Source organism: Nerophis ophidion, linkage group LG01 (genome assembly GCF_033978795.1).
Source record: "Nerophis ophidion isolate RoL-2023_Sa linkage group LG01, RoL_Noph_v1.0, whole genome shotgun sequence".
NCBI lineage: Eukaryota > Metazoa > Chordata > Actinopteri > Syngnathiformes > Syngnathidae > Nerophis > Nerophis ophidion.
In genome coordinates, this window is record NC_084611.1 from 88237357 (window position 1) to 88258156 (window position 20800).

Sequence of the window (20800 nt, forward strand, 5' to 3'; positions counted from 1 at the left end):
ATTGAAAAATATAATGAAAAAAATAAAAATAAATAAAAATTAAAATAAAAATATAAAAAAAAATTAGTTTTGATGACAAAAACACAAAACATGCAACGATTCTCTCCAAAAAATATTACAAAGAGGAATATTTAATGTGAAGTAATTGGAGTCTTAAATAGATCAATAATTCATAACAACATTGATTTTGATTCATTATTATTATAATTATTATATTATTTCATTATTTTTTTTCATCCTGCACTACCAAGAGCTAATGCAACGAAATTTCGTTCTTATTTGTACTGTAAAGTTCAAATTTGAATGACAATAAAAAGGAAGTTTAAGTTTAAGTCCAAGCAATGACAGTTTAAAAAAAAAATCCCACTTAAATTCTCTTGGATCAAAAAGGGACTCTTAAATGTTAAAAATATAAAAATAACTCAAGTAATGCATGACTTATTTTTATATATATTTGTATTTATAAATATATATGCATATATATATATATATACATATATATATATGTAAAAATAAATACATACATACAGTGTGTGTATATATATAAAATACATATATTAAAACATTTATATATTTATATTTTAAAAATGCCATTTTTTTAAATCTATTTTTGAAAAATATTAATTGATTCACAAATAAGGTAAGTAGGGATTGATTTGATGTGCACCCTCATTATACATTGGTACCTTAATTAGTTTTTTTTGTTTTTTCTTGATTGATTTTTGAAAATTATGAATTGATTTAGAATCTGGATGAATAAGAATCGGGATTCAGGTGTTAATCGATTTTTTTTTTTTGTGTCGCCCCTATTGTCCTTCATCAATGAATGATCTAATATAAAAAAACGTAGAAAACGATATTAATGCTGAGGTTTGATTGACACTTAAAGTAAGCAGAGTATGTTTTTATCAAGCTCGGGTAGAACTGGTGACTAGCCACGCCCATCCAGGAAGCGCATGCACAAGGGGGCAGGGCTTGTCACACAGGTGGCTGGCAAGGGGGGGCGGGGCTTGGAAGCATGGCCAATGAGGATGCAGAGGGAGCTTTGAGAGAGAAATTACAAACCAACCAGATTCTACAAGTGCGATGATGTAGAAAGATGAATGGCAAGGGATCATTTTTAAAAAAAATTTTTTAGGTTTGGACATTTTTTTTTTTTTTTTTGATTTGGCGAAGGCATGGGGCGAGAGAAGGCACACCATCATCATCATCATCATCATCATCACAGCACCATCACCACACGTCATGGCGCAGCACGGATGGAGAAGAACAGGATGAAGGATTTCATAGTGCATTTTGATTGGATGGATTTTCGACCACAAGATGGGGGGGCAGGGGGGGGGGGGGGCGGTAGGGCGCCAACAAAGTAGAGAAGTGAAAGAAAGCATGTAAAGACATAGAAGAAGAGGAAGACGGAGTCAATATGAGCGTCACAGTCACAATGGCAGTCAACGTTCAAGACCCTCTCTGGTGTCCTCCTTGGGATTTATTATTATTATTGCTTGTTTTTGTTAAAGAAAACTCCCAAAATTTTAAGTGGAATATTTCATGTGAAGTAATTGGAGCCAAAATAGGTCAATAACTCATAACAACATGATTTTGATTCATTATTATTTTTGAGCAATGAAAGTTAAAATAAAATAAAAAAAATAATAAAAAAATACCACTAAAATTCTTAGATACAAAAGGGCCCCACTCATAAAAGCGTTAAAAATAAATCATACATTACTTTTTGTTTGTTTTTACTTTAAAACACTTAAACCTCCTGATCACATTCAGATGTGTTCATATTATATTATTTAATAATTTTTTTACTTAGTTTAATGCCCTTTTTCGTAAAGAAAACTAAATTTTTTATCGAAAAAAGACAAAATCTGCAATATTTAACCCCCCCCAAAAATTTCACAGTGGATTATTTGATGTGAAGTAACCGGAGCCTTAAGTAGGTCACTAATTCATAACAATATTGATTTTGATTCATTATTATTTTTTGAGCAGTGAAAAAAAATCCCACTAAAATTCTCTTGGATCAAAAAAGGACTCATAAATGTTAAAAAATAGGTCATACATTCCTTTTTGTAATTAATTTACTATACAAGTTTAAAGTCTCTAGATCAACTTTAGATCTGTTAATATAACGTTTTATTATTATTATATATATTTTTTAGTTTAATGCTTGTTTTTGTTAAAGAAAACCCCAAACATGTTTTAGTGGAATATTTCATGTGAAGTAATTGGAGCCAAAGTAGGTCAATAATTCATAACAACATGGATTTTGATTCATTATTATTTTTGAGCAATGACAGGTACAAAAAAAAAATACCACTAAAATTCTTATAGATACAAAAGGGCACCACTCATAAAAGCGTTAAAAATAAATCATACATTACTTTTTTTTTATTAATTTACTTTACAATCTTAAAGTCTCTAGATCAACCTTAGATTTGTTAATACAAAGTTTTATTTTTATCGGTTTTAAATTATTATATATTCTTTTAGTTTAATGCTAGTTTTTGTTAAAGAAAACCCCAAAAATGTCCAAGTGGAATATTTCATGTGAAGTAATTGGAGCCAAAGTAGGTCAATAATTCATAACAACATGGATTTTGATTCATTATTATTTTTGAGCAATGACGGGTACAAAAAAAAATTCCACTAAAATTCTTATAGATACAAAAGGGCCCCACTCATAAAAGCGTTCAAAATAAATCATACATTACCTTTTTTATTAATTTACTTTACAAGCTTAAAGTCTCTAGATCAACCTTAGATTTGTTAATATAAAGTTTTATTTTTATCGGTTTTAAATTATTAAATATTTTTTTTGTTTAATGGTTGTTTTTGTTAAAGAAAACCCCAAAAATGTCCAAGTGGAATATTTCATGTGAAGTAATTGGAGCCAAAGTAGGTCAATAATTCATAACAAAATGGATTTTGATTCATTATTATTTTTGAGCAAAGACAGTTAAAAAATTTATAAAAAAATACCACTAAAATTCTTACAGATACAAAAGGGCCCCACTCATAAAAGCGTTAAAAATAAATCATACATTACTTTTTTTTGTTTTTACTTTAAAACACTTAAACCTCCTGATCAACTTCAGATGTGTTCATATTATATTATTTAATCATTTTTTATTTAGTTTAATGCCCTTTTTCGTAAAGAAAACTAAATTTTTTATCGAAAATAGACAAAATATGCAATATTTAACCCCCCCAAAAATTTCACAGTGGATTTTTTGATGTGAAGTAACCGGAGCCTTAAGTAGGTCACTAATTCATAACAATATTGATTTTGATTCATTATTATTTTTTGAGCAGTGAAAAAAAATCCCACTAAAATTCTCTTTGATCAAAAAAGGACTCATAAATGTTAAAAAATAGGTCAAACATTCCTTTTTGTAATTAATTTACCATACAAGTTTAAAGTCTCTAGATCAACCTTAGATCTGTTAATATAACGTTTTATTATTATTATATATATTTTTTAGTTTAATGCTTGTTTTTGTTAAAGAAAACCCCAAAAATGTCTAAGTGGAATATTTCATGTGAAGTAATTGGAGCCAAAGTATGTCAATAATTCATAAAAACATGGATTTTGATTCATTATTATTTTTGAGCAATGACAGGTACAAAAAAAAAATACCACTAAAATTCTTATAGATACAAAAGGGCACCACTCATAAAAGCGTTAAAAATAAATCATACATTACCTTTTTTATTAATTTACTTTACAAGCTTAAAGTCTCTAGATCAACCTTAAATTTGTTAGTATAAAGTTTTATTTTTATCTGTTTTAAATTATTGTATATTTTTTTTAGTTTAATGCTTGTTTTTGTTAAAGAAAACCCCAAAAATGTTTTAGTGGAATATTTCATGTGAAGTAATTGGAGCCAAAGTAGGTCAATAATTCATAACAACATGGATTTTGATTCATTATTATTTTTGAGCAAAGACAGTTAAAAAATCAATTAAAAAATACCACTAAAATTCTTATAGATACAAAAGGGCCCCACTCATAAAAGCGTTAAAAACAAATCATACATTACTTTTTTTTATTTTTTACTTTAAAACGCTTAAACCTCCTCATCAACTTCAGATGTGTTTATTTCATATTATTTAATCATTTATTTATTTAGTTTAATGCCCTTTTTCGTAAAGAAAACTAAATTTTTAATCGAAAACAGACAAAATATGCAATATTTAACCCCCCCAAAATTTCACGGTGGATTATTTGATGTGAAGTAACCGGAGCCTTAAATAAGTCACCAATTCATAACAATATTGATTTTGATTCATTATTATTTTTTTGAGCAGTGAAAAAAAAATCCCACTAAAATTTTTCCATATCCATAAAAATAATTAGCAATTTTTTGGGGTTTTATCGTGATATTTTTTTCAGAAAGTGTTGCAGGACGGTCAGAAACGAGCTGCAGATGGCCCCGCCTCCCAATTAGACGCTGGCCGACGATGGCTTAACGAGCTCTGTCAGCTCCGACCTCGTTAGCGGTCTGCGGACACTTTGTTAGGGCGCCGTTGGGGCTAATGGAAGATGGCGCTTGCCGCGCCGCACGTCCCCCAGGTGACACCAAAGAGGGACTCCAAAGCACAAGTGTAAAAAAAAGTGAGGGGACAACTTCCTCGTTGAAGACAAAACTTCACACCTAAACATCTTTCATGTCAATCAATTACCGTAAACGCTGCAATTAAGGCGCCTCGTACAATTAAGCGCGGCGTCGCCGTGTGCACATTACAAACATTACAAACATTACAAACATTACAAGCAGCAAAATAGATAACTTAAGTGGACGGTGTCAAAATTGGCTTAAATAAATTAGCATGTTTTAAGTGCTAACTCTGCAACTGTTTACCCCAGAGTCATATAACTTGGTACTTTGGCGTATGCTCACTGTTGATATGCTATAGCATGCTAAAATGCTAATATTAGCATGCTAACCTATTTTTTTAACCTCTTTTGCCACCCTAGACATTGGTCATTTGACTCTGCGCTTGATACATGCTAACTTTCTCCACTTAGGCCACTTCAAGCACTCACCCCCAGCTTGCAGATTGGCCCAGGTTATAATTTACTGTTATACAGTATACCAGGCAGTCTAGTTTTGCGCTAAATGAGGACTATGTTATTGTTTACTTTATGACTCTAGTATACTCTGGACTGAAGCTGTGTGCCTTCATTGTTTTTGTAGCTGTTGTTTTGAGGCATGTTTTTTTTTTTTTTTTTTAAATAGGATTAATGCACTGTCTTAGACTTAGACTTTTTGACAGTCAAAGTATAGTATTTCCTATCATTTTAGTGGGTATCAGGATTAACTAATTATTAACATGCTAATTTTAGCATGCAAAGTTTTGTGCTAATTTTACAACCGCTTACCCCAAAGTCATATAACTTGGTACTTGACATATGCTAACTTTTAACATGCTAACAGTAGCACGCTAGGTTTTGTGCCAATTTTACAACCGTTTAACCCAAAATCATATAACTTGGTACTTGACATATGCTAACTTTTAACATGCTAACAGTACCACGCTAGGTTTTTTTTTGCCAATTTTACAACCGTCTACAACAGAGTCATATAACTTGATCCTTGACATATGTTAATGCTAACGTTAGCATGCAAAGTTTTTGTGCTAATTTTGCAATCGTTTATCCCAGAGTCATATAACTTGGTACTGAATCCATGCTAACTGTTAGCATGATACCATAGGTAAAGTATCAAAAAACATGATTTCTAGGTTCAAACAAATACAATTTGCTAATGTTAGCATGTTAAAGTTAGCGATAATAAGTTTATGTGATAATTTTGCAATCGTTTACCCCAGAGTCATATAACTTGGTATGTGACATTTGCCAACTATTAACATGCTAATGTTAGCATGCTAGGTTTTTGTGCCAATTTTACAACCGTCTACAACAGAGTCATATAACTTGATCCTTGACATATGTTAACTATTAGCATGCTAACATTAGCATGCCAAGTTTTCGTGCTAATTTTTAGCAACCGTTTATTCCAGCGCCATATAACTTGCTACTTAATCCCATGCTTACTGTTAGCATGATAACATAGGTAAAGTATCAAAAAACATGATTTTTAGGTTCAAACAAATACAATTTGCTAATGATAGCATGTTAAAGTTAGCGATAATAAGTTTATGTGATAATTTTGCAATCCTTACCCCAGATACATTTAACTTGGCACTTGACATGTGCTAACTATTAACATGCTAACATTAGCATGCCAAGTTTTGTGCTAATTTTACAACCGTTTTCCCCAAAGTCATATAACTTGGTACTTGACATATGCTAACTATTAACATGCTAATGGCAGCATGCTAGGTTTTTGTGCCAATTTTACAACTGTCTACAACCGAGTCACATAACTGGGTAAGTGACATTTGATAGCTTTTAACATGCTAACGTTAGCATGCTAGGTTTTTGTGCCAATTTTACAACTGTTTACAACAGAGTCACATAACTTGGTATGTGACATTTGATAGCTTTTAACATGCTAACATTAGCATGCTAGGTTTTTGTGCCAATTTGACAACTGATATACAACCGAGTCACATAACTTGGTACGTGACATTTGATAGCTTTTAACATGCTAACATTAGCATGCTAGGTTTTTGTGCCAATTTGACAACTGATCTACAACCGAGTCACATAACTTGGTACGCGACATTTGATAGCTTTTAACATGTTAACATTAGCATGCAAGGTTTTTGTGCCAATTTTACAACTGTCTACAACCGAGTCACATAACTTGGTACGTGACATTTGATAGCTTTTAACATGCTAACGTTAGCATGCTAGGTTTTTGTGCCAATTTTACAACCGTCCTATAACTTCATCCTTGACATATGTTAACTATTAGCACGCTAATGTTAGCATGCCATTTTGTGTTCATTTTGCAACTGTTTACCCACAGGTCATATAACTTGGTACGCGACATATGCTAACTTTTAACATGCTAACAGTAGCACGCTAGGTTTTTGTGCCAATTTTACAACTGTCCTATAACTTGATCCTTGACATATGATAACTATTAGCACGCTAATGTTAGCATGCCATTTTGTGTTCATTTTGCAACCGTTTACCCCAGAGTCATATAACTTGGTACGCGGCATATGCTAACTTTTAACATGCTAACAGTAGCACGCTAGGTTTTTGTGCCAATTTTACAACCGTCCTATAACTTGATCCTTGACATATGTTAACTATTAGCACGCTAATGTTAGCATGCCATTTTGTGTTCATTTTGCAACCGTTTACCCCAGAGTCATATAACTTGGTACTTGACATATGCTAACTTTTAACATGCTAACAGTAGCACGCTAGGTTTTTGTGCCAATTTTACAACTGTCCTATAACTTGATCCTTGACATATGATAACTATTAGCACGCTAATGTTAGCATGCCATTTTGTGTTCATTTTGGAACCGTTTACCCCAGAGTCATATAACTTGGTACGCGGCATATGCTAACTTTTAACATGCTAACAGTAGCACGCTAGGTTTTTGTGCCAATTTTACAACCGTCCTATAACTTGATCCTTGACATATGTTAACTATTAGCACGCTAATGTTAGCATGCCATTTTGTGTTCATTTTGCAACCGTTTACCCCAGAGTCATATAACTTGGTACTTGACATATGCTAACTTTTAACATGCTAACAGTAGCACGCTAGGTTTTGTGCCAATTTTACAACCGTCTACAACAGAGTCATATAACTTGATCCTTGACATATGTTAATGCTAACGTTAGCATGCAAAGTTTTTGTGCTAATTTTGCAATCGTTTACCCCAGAGTCATATAACTTGGTACTGAACCCATGCTAACTGTTAGCATGATAACATAAGTAAAGTTAGCATTCAAAAGCTATGATTTAAGATAACTTCTCTTCAATTATCAGTGATCATTGAAAACAGGTGATGGTTTATCACCTGTTTTCAATGAATGCCCCGCCCCTTTTTGCACTTTAGCTCCACAAAGGCCCCGCCTCTGATTCCAGCATTTACGGTAATTGCCATTTAAGCTCCAAAGGTGTGCTCTGCACTTCCTCCTCGAGGGCGTCCATGTTCCCAATATCACATCCGTGTTTTGTAAACGTGGCGAGGCTTCACAAAAAAAAAGACGTCACCTACCAGGCGGCGACGTCACTCACCCCCAATTCCGTGACTAAAATGTCGGTGATGCTTCCCAGCACCGAGACAAAATCAAAAATGTTCCAGGGGTCTTTGAAGTAGTTCTGTTCGGAGAGGGAAGGGAAAAGGAGAGCGTTAGTTTCCACCAAGACTGTTGCCATGGAAACAGAGGAAAGGCGGGAGGAGGGGCCGTGGCGTGACTGCCCGTGCACACTTTGGGGGTTTTTGGGGACAGCAAAGACACGCTCCAGATATGTCCACCAAAATAACTTTCTTCATGAATGATGAATGAAGTCTACGTGTGTGTTTGTTCTTGTATTTCTGACCTTCTTGAGACATCAACAAGGAAAAGTAGCTTCCATATGAGGAGGTTAGGACATAAACCACGGTCCTGATACAGAAAACCATTGCATCTAATAGAAAATGTCTCATTAGCACCCCTGGTGGTGAAATCTATGAAAATGGAGGCGGTCCCAAAAAGGACGAATTTTTCAAACTGACTGTGTGTCGCTTTTAAAAGTGGTCAACATATGAAATACCAAGTGTGTGTAAAAATTTGAAGTGCTCCGCCCCGCTGGCCAACATATGTAAAAACAAGTGTGTGTAAGAAATTAGAATGCGCCCCCTTTTTCGTGTAAAATTATGACTTTTGTCATCATTTTGCCGAGTAAAATTCAAAATATCTTTATAATATTGCCAACATTTTTAAGTTTCCTTATAAAATGATGAGCTAAAGTAAAATTACGACCCTTTTCATAAAATTGTCAAAATGTCGAGCTTTTCTTGTAAAATTGCAACTGTTATTGACTAAAACTCCAAATTTTATCATAATATTGCACAATGTTCAGTTTTTCTTGTAAAATTTTGACTTGGGTTGAGTATAATTCCGACTTTTATCAAAATGTTGCACAAATGTTCAGTTTTTCTTGTAAAATTTTGACTTAGGTCGAGTAAAATTACGACTTTTATTATAACACTGCGAACATTTAAAAATGTTCTTGTGAAATTCCAACTCATTTTTCACAACAGGCTTTTTTATTTTTGCATAGTATGTAAAAATTATTAATGTCGTAAAATACAAATCTTCATATATCTAGAAAGTAGTGACATTTGTCATATAAAATTTGGACTTTTTGACAATATTGCCAATTTTTTTTTTTTGCTCTTGTAAAATCGTGACATTTTTTAAGTAAAATTATGACTTTTGTCATCATTTTGCCAAATCAAATTCAGATTATCATTACAATATTGCCAACATTTGAAAGTTTTCTTATAAAATTGTGACTTATGCCGAGTAAAATTACGACTCTTTTCATAAAATTGTCAAAAAATTAAGCTTTTCTTGTAAAAATGCAACAGTTAGTGAGTAAAATTCCAACTTTTATCATAATATTGCACACATGTTCAGTTTTTCTTGTAAAATTTTTACTTGTGTTGAGTAAAATGACGACTTTTATTATAACGCTGCCAAAATTCAAAGTTGTTATTTTGAAATTGGGACCTTTTTCTTGTGAAATTACAATTCATTTTTCTCAACAAGCTTTTTTATATTTGCATATTTATTATTAATGTTGTAAAATACACATCTTTTTATATCTAGAAAGGGCGTTCCTAAAGAGGTAGGCATTTTTTAGAGGTCTCAAAAAGGTAAGATATACAAGTGGTGTGTGTGTTTGTTCTTGTATTTATACCTTTCTTGAGACATCAACAAGGAAAAGTAGCTTCCATATGAGGAGGTGTGAACAAGTTAGGACATAAACCACGGTCCCGATACAGAAAACCATTGCATCTAATAGAGAATGTCTCATTAGCACCCCTGGTGGTGAAATCCATCAAAATGAAGGCGGTCCCAAAAAGGACGAATTTTTCAAACTGACTGTGTGTCGCTTTTAAAAGTGGTCAACATATGAAATAACAAGTGTGTGTAAAAATTTGAAGTGCTCCCCCTCTGGCCAACATATGTAAAAACAAGTGTGTGCAAGAAATTAGAATGCGGCCCCTTTAAAAAAAATTATATAGAGACATACAAAGTAAATAATGAAAATTAAAAAACTATTACAAACCAAAAATTCAACATTTATTTCTGTCTTTTTATCACAATGTGTCGACTTTTTTTTCTTATAAAATTGGGAAACATTTCTGATATTCTTTTTGTTCCACTAATATTGTAATATTTTCTTGAAAAATTATTGTTTTTGATGTAGAATTAATACTTTTTAATGCATATTGGTGACATTTGTCATATAAAATTCAGACTTTTATCACAATATTGCCAACATTTTTTGTTGCTCTTGTAAAATCGTGACGTTTTTTGGAGTAAAATTATGACTTTTTGTCATAATTTTGCCAGGTAAAATTAAAAAAATATTATAATATTGCCCAAATTTAAAAAGTGACTGTGTGTCGGTTTTAAAAGTGCACCCCCTTTGGCCAAAATTAATTTTAAAAAAGTGTATAGAGACATAGTGTAATACATTTAAGTAAGTAATGAAGTTTAAAAAACTGTTACAATAAAAAAATTAAGCTTTTTTTTTTTTTTACCTAAAAGCAGTCTTTTAATCACAATGTGTCAACTTTTTTTTTCTTATAAAATTGGGAAAAATTTCTGATATTCTTTTTGTTTCACTAATATTGTAATATTTTCTCGAAAATGTTTTGTTTTTGATGTAGAATTATTAATTTTTAATGCAAAGTGGTGACATTTGTCATATAAAATTCGGACTTTTATCACAATATTGCCAACATTTTTTGTTGCTCTTGTAAAATCGTGACGTTTTTTGAGTAGAATTATGACTTTTTGTCATAATTTTGCCAGGTAAAATTCAAAAAATATTATAATAATGCCAAAATGTAAAAATTGACCGGTGCTGGTTTTAAAAGTGCACCCCCTTTGGCCAAATTTTTTTTTCAAAAATTTAATAAATATGTAAATAGAGACATATCGTGATAACATGAAGTGCATAATGAAGACTAAAAAAACAATTACAAAAAAATACTAAAAACTAAAAGCTTTCCTTTTTTATATTTGCATAGTATGTTTATATTAATAATGGAGTAAATACAAATCTTTGTACTGTTTATCTAGAAACGTTGGTCCAAAAGAGGTACAGTAAGTCTCAAGAAGGTAAGAAATACAAGAATGTGTGTGTGTGTGTGTGTGTGTGTGTGTGTGTGTGTGTGTGCGTGTGTGTGTGTGTGTGCTCACCAGGGGACCGAAAGCGATGAGCTTCAGAATGGACTCCATGAAGAAGAAAGTGGTGAAGACGATGTTGAGGTTTTTCAGGACGTTGTCGTACGTCTCTGAGGCGCCGTCAAACTGTGGCGAGACAGAAAGAACTTCAGTCAACTGAACTCCGTCCTTCTCAAGTGGACCAGAGACCTCTCGCTCTTCTTGATTCACATAAAAAAATTAAGAGTACAGTACATTAAATAACGTTATATTATCTACTTAATATTTTACTATCCCCCGGGAAGAGCTAGACGAAGTGGCTGGGGAGAGGGAAGTCTGGGTTTCCCTGCTTAGGCTGTTGCCCCCGCGACCCGACCTCGGAAAAGCGGAAGATGATGGATGGATGGATGGATGGATGGATTATATATTGTTACAATATTATCATAGCTATATAGAGTTTGTTTTAAGAAAATATAAAATATTATTATTTTTAATGAATAACTTTAAGAAAATGTTCCCTAATTTGAATCATAATTTAAATAAAGTTTTAAAAATGATTTCTGAAAATTTTGTAGGTGTTTTGAAGTAAAATTTTAAGAAATAATCTGAAAAAAAAAAAAATACTAATTTGAACAAGAGTTTGAAAAGAGCTTAAAAAAAGCTAAAAAAAATAAATATAAAAACAATTTTTAGAATTTGAAGAATAATCTAAAAAAAAAATAAAAAAAACCCAAATAATGTTAGGAATATTTTAGAGTAATTTAAAGAACGAATTAAAAAAATAAAAACGAATTTAAACATTTTTAAAATAAGTTTAAGAATTTAACGAAAAATTTAAAGAATAATTAAGAATAATTCAATTATTTTTTTTAATTATAGATAGATAGATAGTACTTTATTGATTCCTTCAGGAAAGTTCCTTCAGGAAAATTAAAATTCCAGCAGCAGTGTACAGAGTTGAGATCAATTTAAAGAAAAAAGTAAAAAGTAAATAATGGGGGTTTCAAAAATTATGTTAAGGAACTAAATCCAAGACATATTTCTAAGCAAAGAAATGTATTTTTTATTTTGAGAATAATTTTTTTTCAAATAATTTTTAATCAGAATTGGAATAAAAATTTGAAAATTAAATTGAAAATAAAAAGAAGAATTTTAGAACCAAAAAATATATATTAGAATAATTTTAAAATTTGTATCTTTTTAATTATGTTCAGGAACTAAATTCAAAGCATACTTCTAAGCAAAGAAATGTATTTATTATTTCAAGAAACCTTTTTTTTTTAAGAATTTGAATAAAATTTGAAAATTCATTCGAAAATAAAAAGAAGAATTTTAGAACAAAAAAAATATATTAGAGTTAAATTTTTTTTTGTAAAAGTCATACAATAGTTAGAAGAATATTTTAGGAAAGATTCTGTGAAGAATTTTCAGGGTTTGAAGAAAAATAAAACATAAAATAATTTTAGGGATAATTTGAAATGAATACAAATTTGAAAAATATTTTTTTTTTGGAATTTATATATATATTTTGAAAAAAAAATTATTGAAAGCCATTTTTTTACATTTGAATAACAATTAAAGAAACAGAAGAATTGTTGGTATTTCAATTTTTTTTAAGAGAACGAATCAAAATATTTTTTATCGGAATTTGAATATATTTTGGAAAAATATAATAACAATTTTAAAAATGATAACAAAAACTTTAAGATGAATTTGAAAAAAATCAAAAACAGGAATATTAAAGGTTGAAAAATAATTTGAAAAACTCAGAAAATAATTATAAGACTATTTAGGAGGAATTCTAAGAATCATTTTAAGCATTAGTAATAAAAGTTTTTTAAAAAGTATAATAATAATTTTAGAAATTTAAAGAATAATTATAAGAACAATTTGAAAAATTTAATTCAAAAAACAATTTTAGAATTTTAAAACATTTCTGAAAAAATAGGACAATAATTTTAGGAAATATAAAATAATTTTAAGAATAATTCCAAGAAACATTTGAAGAGTTGGAATAAAAATATGAATAAGAATTAAAATATGCAAAAGTGCAATGTATTTATCTGTACCGTAATCTATTTATTTATATACGATTTGACTCGACCCACACCAAACAAGAATGACTAACAAATTTCGGGAGAACATCCGCACCGTAACACAACATAAACACAACAGAAAAAATACCCAGAACCCCTTGCAGCACTGACTATCACCAAAACCCGCCCCCCACCACCACCAACCCCACCCATCTCATTCTTATTTCATTTTAAGATTTTTTTAGCCTGTGGAAAAGTGTAATGTTGATATTTACCTCAGAAGGCTGCAAATAGAAAAGAGGCATTAAATGTTTTATTTAAATTGTATTTATTTGACCATTTTTTTTTCCCCGTTTGTTTTTTGAATGTTGATATTGCACTACTAAGTTATATATAATTATTGCTTGTTATTAAGCGCGGCGTCGCCGTGTGCACATTACAAACATTACAAGCAGAAAAATAGAAAACTTAAGTGGACGGTTTCAAAATTAGCATGTTTTAAGTGCTAATTCTGCAACCGTTTACCCCAGAGTCATATAACTTGGTACGTTGGCGTATGCTCACTGATGATATGCTATAGCAATCTAAAATGCTAATATCAGCATGCTAACCTATTTTTTTAACCTCTTTTGCCACCCTAGACATTGGTCATTTGACTTGGCGCTTGATACATGCTAACTTTTTCCACTAAGGCCATTTCAAGCACTCACCCCCAGCTTGCAGATTGGCCCAGGTTATGATTTCCTGTTATACAGTATACCCGGCAGTCTAGTTTTGCACAAAATGAGGACTATGTTATTGTTTACTTTATGACTCTAGTATACTCTGGACTGAAGCATTGGGCCTTCATTGTTTTTGTAGCTGTTGATTTGAGGCATGTTTTAAAAAAAAAAAAATTAGGAATAATGTTTTTTGAATGTTGGTATTGCACTACTAAGTTATATAATTATTGCTTGTTATTAAGCGCTACGTCGCCGTGTGCACATTACAAACATTACAAGCAGAAAAAATAGATAACTTAAGTGGACGGTGTCAAAATTAGTATGTTTTAAGTGCTAATTCTGCAACCGTTTACTCTAGAGTCATATAACTTGGTACGTTGGCGTATGCTCACTGATGATATGCTATAGCATGCTAAAATGCTAATATTAGCATGGTAACCTATTTTTTTTAACCTTTTTTGCCACCCTAGACATTGGTCATTTGACTTGGCGCTTGATACATGCTAACTTTTTCCACTAAGGCCATTTCAAGCACTCACCCCCAGCTTGCAGATTGGCCCAGGTTATGATTTCCTGTTATGCAGTATACCAGGCAGTCTAGTTTTGCACAAAATGAGGACTATGTTATTGTTTACTTTATGACTCTGGTATACTCTGGACTGAAGCTGTGTGCCTTCATTGTTTTTGTAGCTGTTGTTTTGAGGCATGTTTTTAAAAAATAAAAATAGGAATAATATTTTTTGAATGTTGATATTGCACTACTAAGTTATATAATTATTGCTTGTTATTAAGCGCGGCGTCGCCGTGTGCACATTACAAACATTACAAGCAGCAAAATAGATAACTTAAGTGGACGGTGTCAAAATTGGCTTAAATAAATTAGCATGTATTAAGTGCTAATCCTGCAACCGTTTACCCTAGAGTCATATAACTTGGTATGTTGGCGTATGCTCACTGTTGATATGCTATAGCATGCTAAAAGGCTAATATTAGCATGCTAACCTATTTTTTTAATCTCTCTTGCCACCCTAGACATTGGTCATTTGACTTGGCGCTTGATACATGCTAACTTTTTCCACTAAGGCTATTTCAAGCACTCACCCCCAGCTTGCAGATTGGCCCAGGTTATAATTTCCTGTTATACAGTATACCAGGCAGTCTAGTTTTGCACAAAATGAGGACTATGTTATTGTTTACTTTATGACTCTAGTATACTCTGGACTGAAGCTGTGTGCCTTCATTGTTTTTGTAGCTGTTGTTTTGAGGCATGTTTAAAAAAAAAAAAAATTAGGAATAATGTTTTTTGAATGTTGGTATTACACTACTAAGTTATATAATAATTGCTTGTTATTAAGCGCGGCGTCGCCGTGTGCACATTACAAACATTACAAGCAGCAAAATAGATAATTTAAGTGGACGGTGTCAAAATTGGCTTAAATAAATGAGCATGTTTTAAGTGCTGATTCTGCAACCGTTTACCCCAGAGTCATATAACTTGGTACGTTGGCGTATGCTCACTGATGATATGTTATAGAATGCTAAAATGCTAATATTAGCATGCTAACCTATTTTTTTAACCTCTTTTGCCACCCTAGACATTGTTAATTTGACTTGGCGCTTGATACATGCTAACTTTTTCCACTAAGGCCATTTCAAGCACTCACCCCCAGCTTACAGATTGGCCCAGGTTATAATTTCCTGTTATACAGTATACCAGGCAGTCTAGTTTTGTACAAAATGAGGACTATGTTATTGTTTACTTTATGACTCTAGTATACTCTGGACTGAAGCTGTGTGCCTTCATTGTTTTTGTAGCTGTTGTTTTGAGGCATGTTTTTTAAAAAAAACGAGACCGCCGCCAGGAGCTCACCTTCATCATGAGGACGATGGTGTTGAGCGCGATGAGCGCCATGATGCTGTACTCGAACGGCGGCGACACCACAAACTGCCACATGCGGTACTGGAAGCTCAGCTTGTTCTTGGGCATGTGGCGAGTCAGCGGCCTGGCGTTGATGGCGAAGTCGATACATGCTCTCTGGGACAAAAAAAAAAATGGCCGTCGAGATTCCCCGGACGCAACGGATGCGGACCGAGCGCTCACCTCGTTCTTTTCCAAACTGTAGTCCTCCATCATCTTGTCCCCCTGCTCCTGGAAGGTGATGATGATGAGCGCCACGAAGATGTTGACGAAGAAGAAGGGGAAGACCACGAAGTAGACCACGTAGAAGATGGACATCTCCATGCGGTAGCCCGGGCTCGGACCCTGGTTCTCGTAGGTGGAGTCCACCGAGTGCTTCAAAACCCTGCAAGGGGGGACATTGGTGGGCTGGAACCTCGAAAAGTCGCTTTCTGACCAAAAACATGGAAACCGTTGGGAATACAAATAGTCTGTTCCAGGGTCAAGCTGGGGCCGTCCATTAAAGGCCTACTGAAAGCCACTACTAGCGACCACGCAGTCTGATAGTTTATATATCAATGCAACACATGCCAATACGGCCTTTTTAATTTACTAAATTGCATTTTTAAATTTCGCCCGGAAGTATCATGCTAAAACATGGCGGTATGAATCTTTTACAATTTGTTCAATGAATAATGGAGACGTCAAAGAAGAAAGCTGTAGGTGGGAAGCGGTGTATTGCGGCCGCCTTTAGCAACACAAAGACCAGTTGACCTGACTCTTCTTTTCTTTTTCTCCTCTGTGTTAGATGTAAATATAAATGGAATACAATGATTTGCGAATCCTTTTCAACCCGTATTCAGTTGAATGCACTACAAAGACAACATATTTGATGTTCAATCTCATAAACTATATATATTTTTTGGCAAATAATAATTAACTTTGAATTTCATGGCTGCAACACGTGCCAAAGTAGTTGGGGAAGGGCATGTTCACCACTGTGTTACATCACTTTTTCTTTTAACAACACTCAATAAACGTTTGGGAACTGAGGAAACTAATTGTTGAAGCTTTGAAAGTGGAATTCTTTCCCATTCTTGTTTTATGTAGAGCTTCAGTCGTTCAACAGTCCGGGGTCTCCGCTGTCGTATTTTACGCTTCATAATGCGCCACACATTTTCGATGGGAGACATGTCTGGACTGCAGGCGGGCCAGGAAAGTACCCGCACTCTTTTACTACGAAGCCACGCTGTTGTAACACATGGCGTGGCATTGTTTTGCTGAAATAAGCAGGGGCGTCCATGATAACGTTGCTTGGATGACAACATATGTTGCTCCAAAACCTGTATGTACCTGTCAGCATTAATGGTGCCTTCACAGATGTGTAAGTTACCCATGCCTTGGGCACTAATACACCACCATACCATCACAGAGGCTGGCTTTTAAACTTCGCGCCTATAACAATCTGGATGGTTATTTTCCTCTTTGTTCCGAAGGACACCACGTCCACAGTTTCCAAATATAATTTGAAATGTGGACTTGTCAAACCACAGAACACTTTTCCACTATGCATCAGTCCATCTTAGATGAGTTCGGGCCCAGCGAAGCCGACGGCGTTTCTGGGTGTTGTTGATAAATGGCTTTCGCTTTGCATCGTAGAGTTTTAACTTGCACTTACGGATGTAGCGACCAACTGTAGTTACCGACAGTGGTTTTATGAAGTGTTCCTGAGCCCATGTGGTGATATCCCTTACGCACTGATGTCGGTTTTTGATGCAGTACCGCCTGAGGGATCAAAGGTCGGTATTATCATCGCTTACGTGCAGTTATTTCTCCAAATTCTCTGAACTTTTTGATGATTTTACGGACCATAGACGGTAAAATCCCTAAATTCCTTGCAATAGCTTGTTGAGAAATGTTGTTCTAAAACTGTTCGACAATTTGCTTACAAATCGGTGACCCTCGCCCCATCCTTGTTTGGGAATTACTTAGCATTTCACGGAAGCTGCTTTTATACCCAATCATGGCACCCACCTGTTCCCAATTAGCCTGCACACCTGTGGGATGTTCCATATAAGTGTTTGATGAGCATTCCTCAGCTTAATCGGTATTTATTGCCACCTTTCCCAACTTCTTTGTCACGTGTTGCTGGCATCAAATTCTAAAGTTAATGATTATTTGCAAAATGTTTATCAGTATGAACATCAAATATGTTTTTGTAGCATATTCAACTGAATATGGGTTGAAAAGGATTCGCAAATCATTGTATTCCGTTTATATTTACATCAAACGCAATTTCCCAACTCATATGGAAACGGGGTTTGTATTATGACATAAGTGTTGATATTCTGCTCCCTTGTGCCGGACGACGTCAAACCGAACGTGGAATTGACCGACGCACAAAATGTGACTTAAGATCGGGCGCCAAAGCTCCCCCAGGCGTCCGCAGTCTGACCCCGCCCGGAACCGACTGCGCTGCACGTACTGCGGCCATCCCTCGCCGGTGGAGACGGTGAAGAGGGTGAGCAGCGCCCACGCCACGTTGTCGTAGTGGAACTCAAACTTCCTCCACTCCCGCTTCTGAGCTTTCACCTCGTTGTTGTCGTACACCAGGAACTCGCCCCTGCGGCGGCGACAGATCACAGACGTGAGCGCGGGCGGCGAGACCGGACGGACGCCCTCCTCCCGACCCACCTGCAGTCGCGCTCAAACTCCTTGGACTCGTCGGTGCAGAAGAAGAAGCGGCCCTTGAAGAGCTGCACGGCCACCACGGCGAAGATGAACATGAAGAGCATGTAGACGATGAGGATGTTCAAGACGTTCTTCAGGGAGTTGACCACGCAGTCAAACACGGCCTGGGAGGAGAGAGCCAGCAGCGGCATTCAAACACTTTTAAAAGGCGGACTTAAGATGCTCGATACTTAAGTCAAACCACGAAAAGATTGAAGACAAATGCCAAGAACAATTTAAGAAAATCAGGGAAGAAGTTGAAGATTTTTTAAGAATGTTTTTAGGAATTTTAAGAAGAATTAGAAAAAAATCTGGGAAGAATTTCAAGGTTTTTTAATTAAAGTTTTATTTTATTTTAAGAACATTTTAAGAATTTAAAAATGAATTTTAACAATAATTTGAAAAACTCCAAAATAATATATTGGAATATGTGGTCCGTTATTTAGATTTTTTTAAGAATGTTTTTAAGAATTTGATGAAGAGTTTGAGAATTTGACGAAGAATTAGAAAAATTCTAGGAAGATTTTTAAGGTTCATTGATTAAAGCTTTTTTTTTTTTTTTAACATTTCATTTTACGAATTTAAAGAGGAATTTGAATACAAATTTGAAAAACTCAAAAATAATATTTTTGTATGTTTCTGTCTGATATTTTAAATTTTTAAAAAATATTTTTAAGAATTTGAGGAAAATTTCGAGAATTTTAAAGAAGAAGTAGAAAAATTCTGGGAAGATTTTTAGGACTTTTAATTAAAGGTTTTTAAAAAAAAAGATATTAAGAAAACTTAAGATTTTAAAGAGGAATATGAAATTGAAGATTTTTTAAAGAACGTTTTTAAGAATTTGAAGAAGAATTAGAAAAAAAATCTGGGAAGAATTTTAAGGTTTTTTAATTAAAGTTTTATTTTATTTTAGGAACATTTTAAGAATTTAAAAAGGAATTTTAACAAGAATTTGAAAAACTCCGAAATAATATTTTGGAATATGTGGTCCGTTATTTAAATTTTTTTCAGAATGTTTTTAAGAATTTGATGAAGAGTTCGAGAATTTGAAGAAGAATTAGAAAAATTCTAGAAAGATTTTTAAGGTTTTTTGATTAAAGTTTTTTTTTTTTTTAATTTCCTTTTACGAATTTAAAGAGGAATTTGAATACAAATTTGAAAAACTCAAAAATAATATTTGTGTATGTTTCTGTCTGATATTTAGATTTTGAAAAAATATTTTTAAGAATTTGAGGAAGATTTTGAGAATTTTAAAGAAGAATTAGAAAAATTCTGGGAAGATTTTTAGGACTTTTTAATTAAAAGTTTTTAAAAAAATAATAAAAATTAAGAAAACTTTTAAGATTTTAAAGAGGAATATGAATAACAATTTGAAAAACTCAAAAGTACTATTTTGAAATATGTGGTCCGTTATTTAGATTTTTTAAAGAATGTTTTTAAGAATTTGATGAAGAGTTTGAGAATTTGAAGAAGAATTTGAAAAATTCTAAAAAGATTTTTAAGGTTTTTTGATTAAAGGTTTTTTTTATTTTTTATTTCTTTTTACGAATTTAAAGATGAATTTGAATACAAATTTGAAAAACTCAAAAATAATATTTTTGTATATTTCTGTCTGATATTTAGATCTTTTAAAAATATTTGTAAAAATTTGAGGAAGATTTCAAGAATTCTGAAGAACAATTAGAAAAATTCTGGGAAGATTTTTAGGAGTTTTTAATTAAAGGTTTTTAAAAAAAAAAAAAAATAAGGAAACTTAAGATTTTAAAGAGGAATATGAAATTGAAGATTTTTTAAAGAACGTTTTTAAGAATTTGAAGAAGAATTAGAAAAAAAATCTGGGAAGAATTTTAAGGTTTTTTAATTAAAGTTTTATTTTATTTTAGGAACATTTTAAGAATTTAAAAAGGAATTTGAACAAGAATTTGAAAAACTCCAAAATAATATTTTGGAATATGTGGTCCGTTATTTAAAATTTTTTAAGAATGTTTTTAAGAATTTGATGAAGAGTTCGAGAATTTGAAGAAGAATTAGAAAAATTCTAGAAAGATTTTTAAGGTTTTTTGATTAAAGTTTTTTTTTTTT

At 32.9% G+C, this 20800-nt stretch overlaps 1 protein-coding gene across 9 annotated transcripts in view; it reads right to left on the reverse strand.

Moving 5' to 3' along the window:
- The window catches only part of cacna1ab (calcium channel, voltage-dependent, P/Q type, alpha 1A subunit, b), a 252875-nt gene that overhangs the window by 77469 nt on the left and 154606 nt on the right, over positions 1–20800 (reverse strand). For all 9 annotated transcript variants that reach the window (XM_061914721.1, XM_061914716.1, XM_061914731.1 and 6 more), the window contains exons 27-32: positions 18683–18843; positions 18474–18611; positions 16193–16394; positions 15962–16126; positions 11370–11480; positions 8185–8268 (exon numbers count right to left, since the gene is read on the reverse strand). In XM_061914721.1, coding sequence (XP_061770705.1) covers positions 8185–8268; positions 11370–11480; positions 15962–16126; positions 16193–16394; positions 18474–18611; positions 18683–18843 — 861 coding nt within the window. The remainder of the gene's footprint in view (positions 1–8184; positions 8269–11369; positions 11481–15961; positions 16127–16192; positions 16395–18473; positions 18612–18682; positions 18844–20800) is intronic.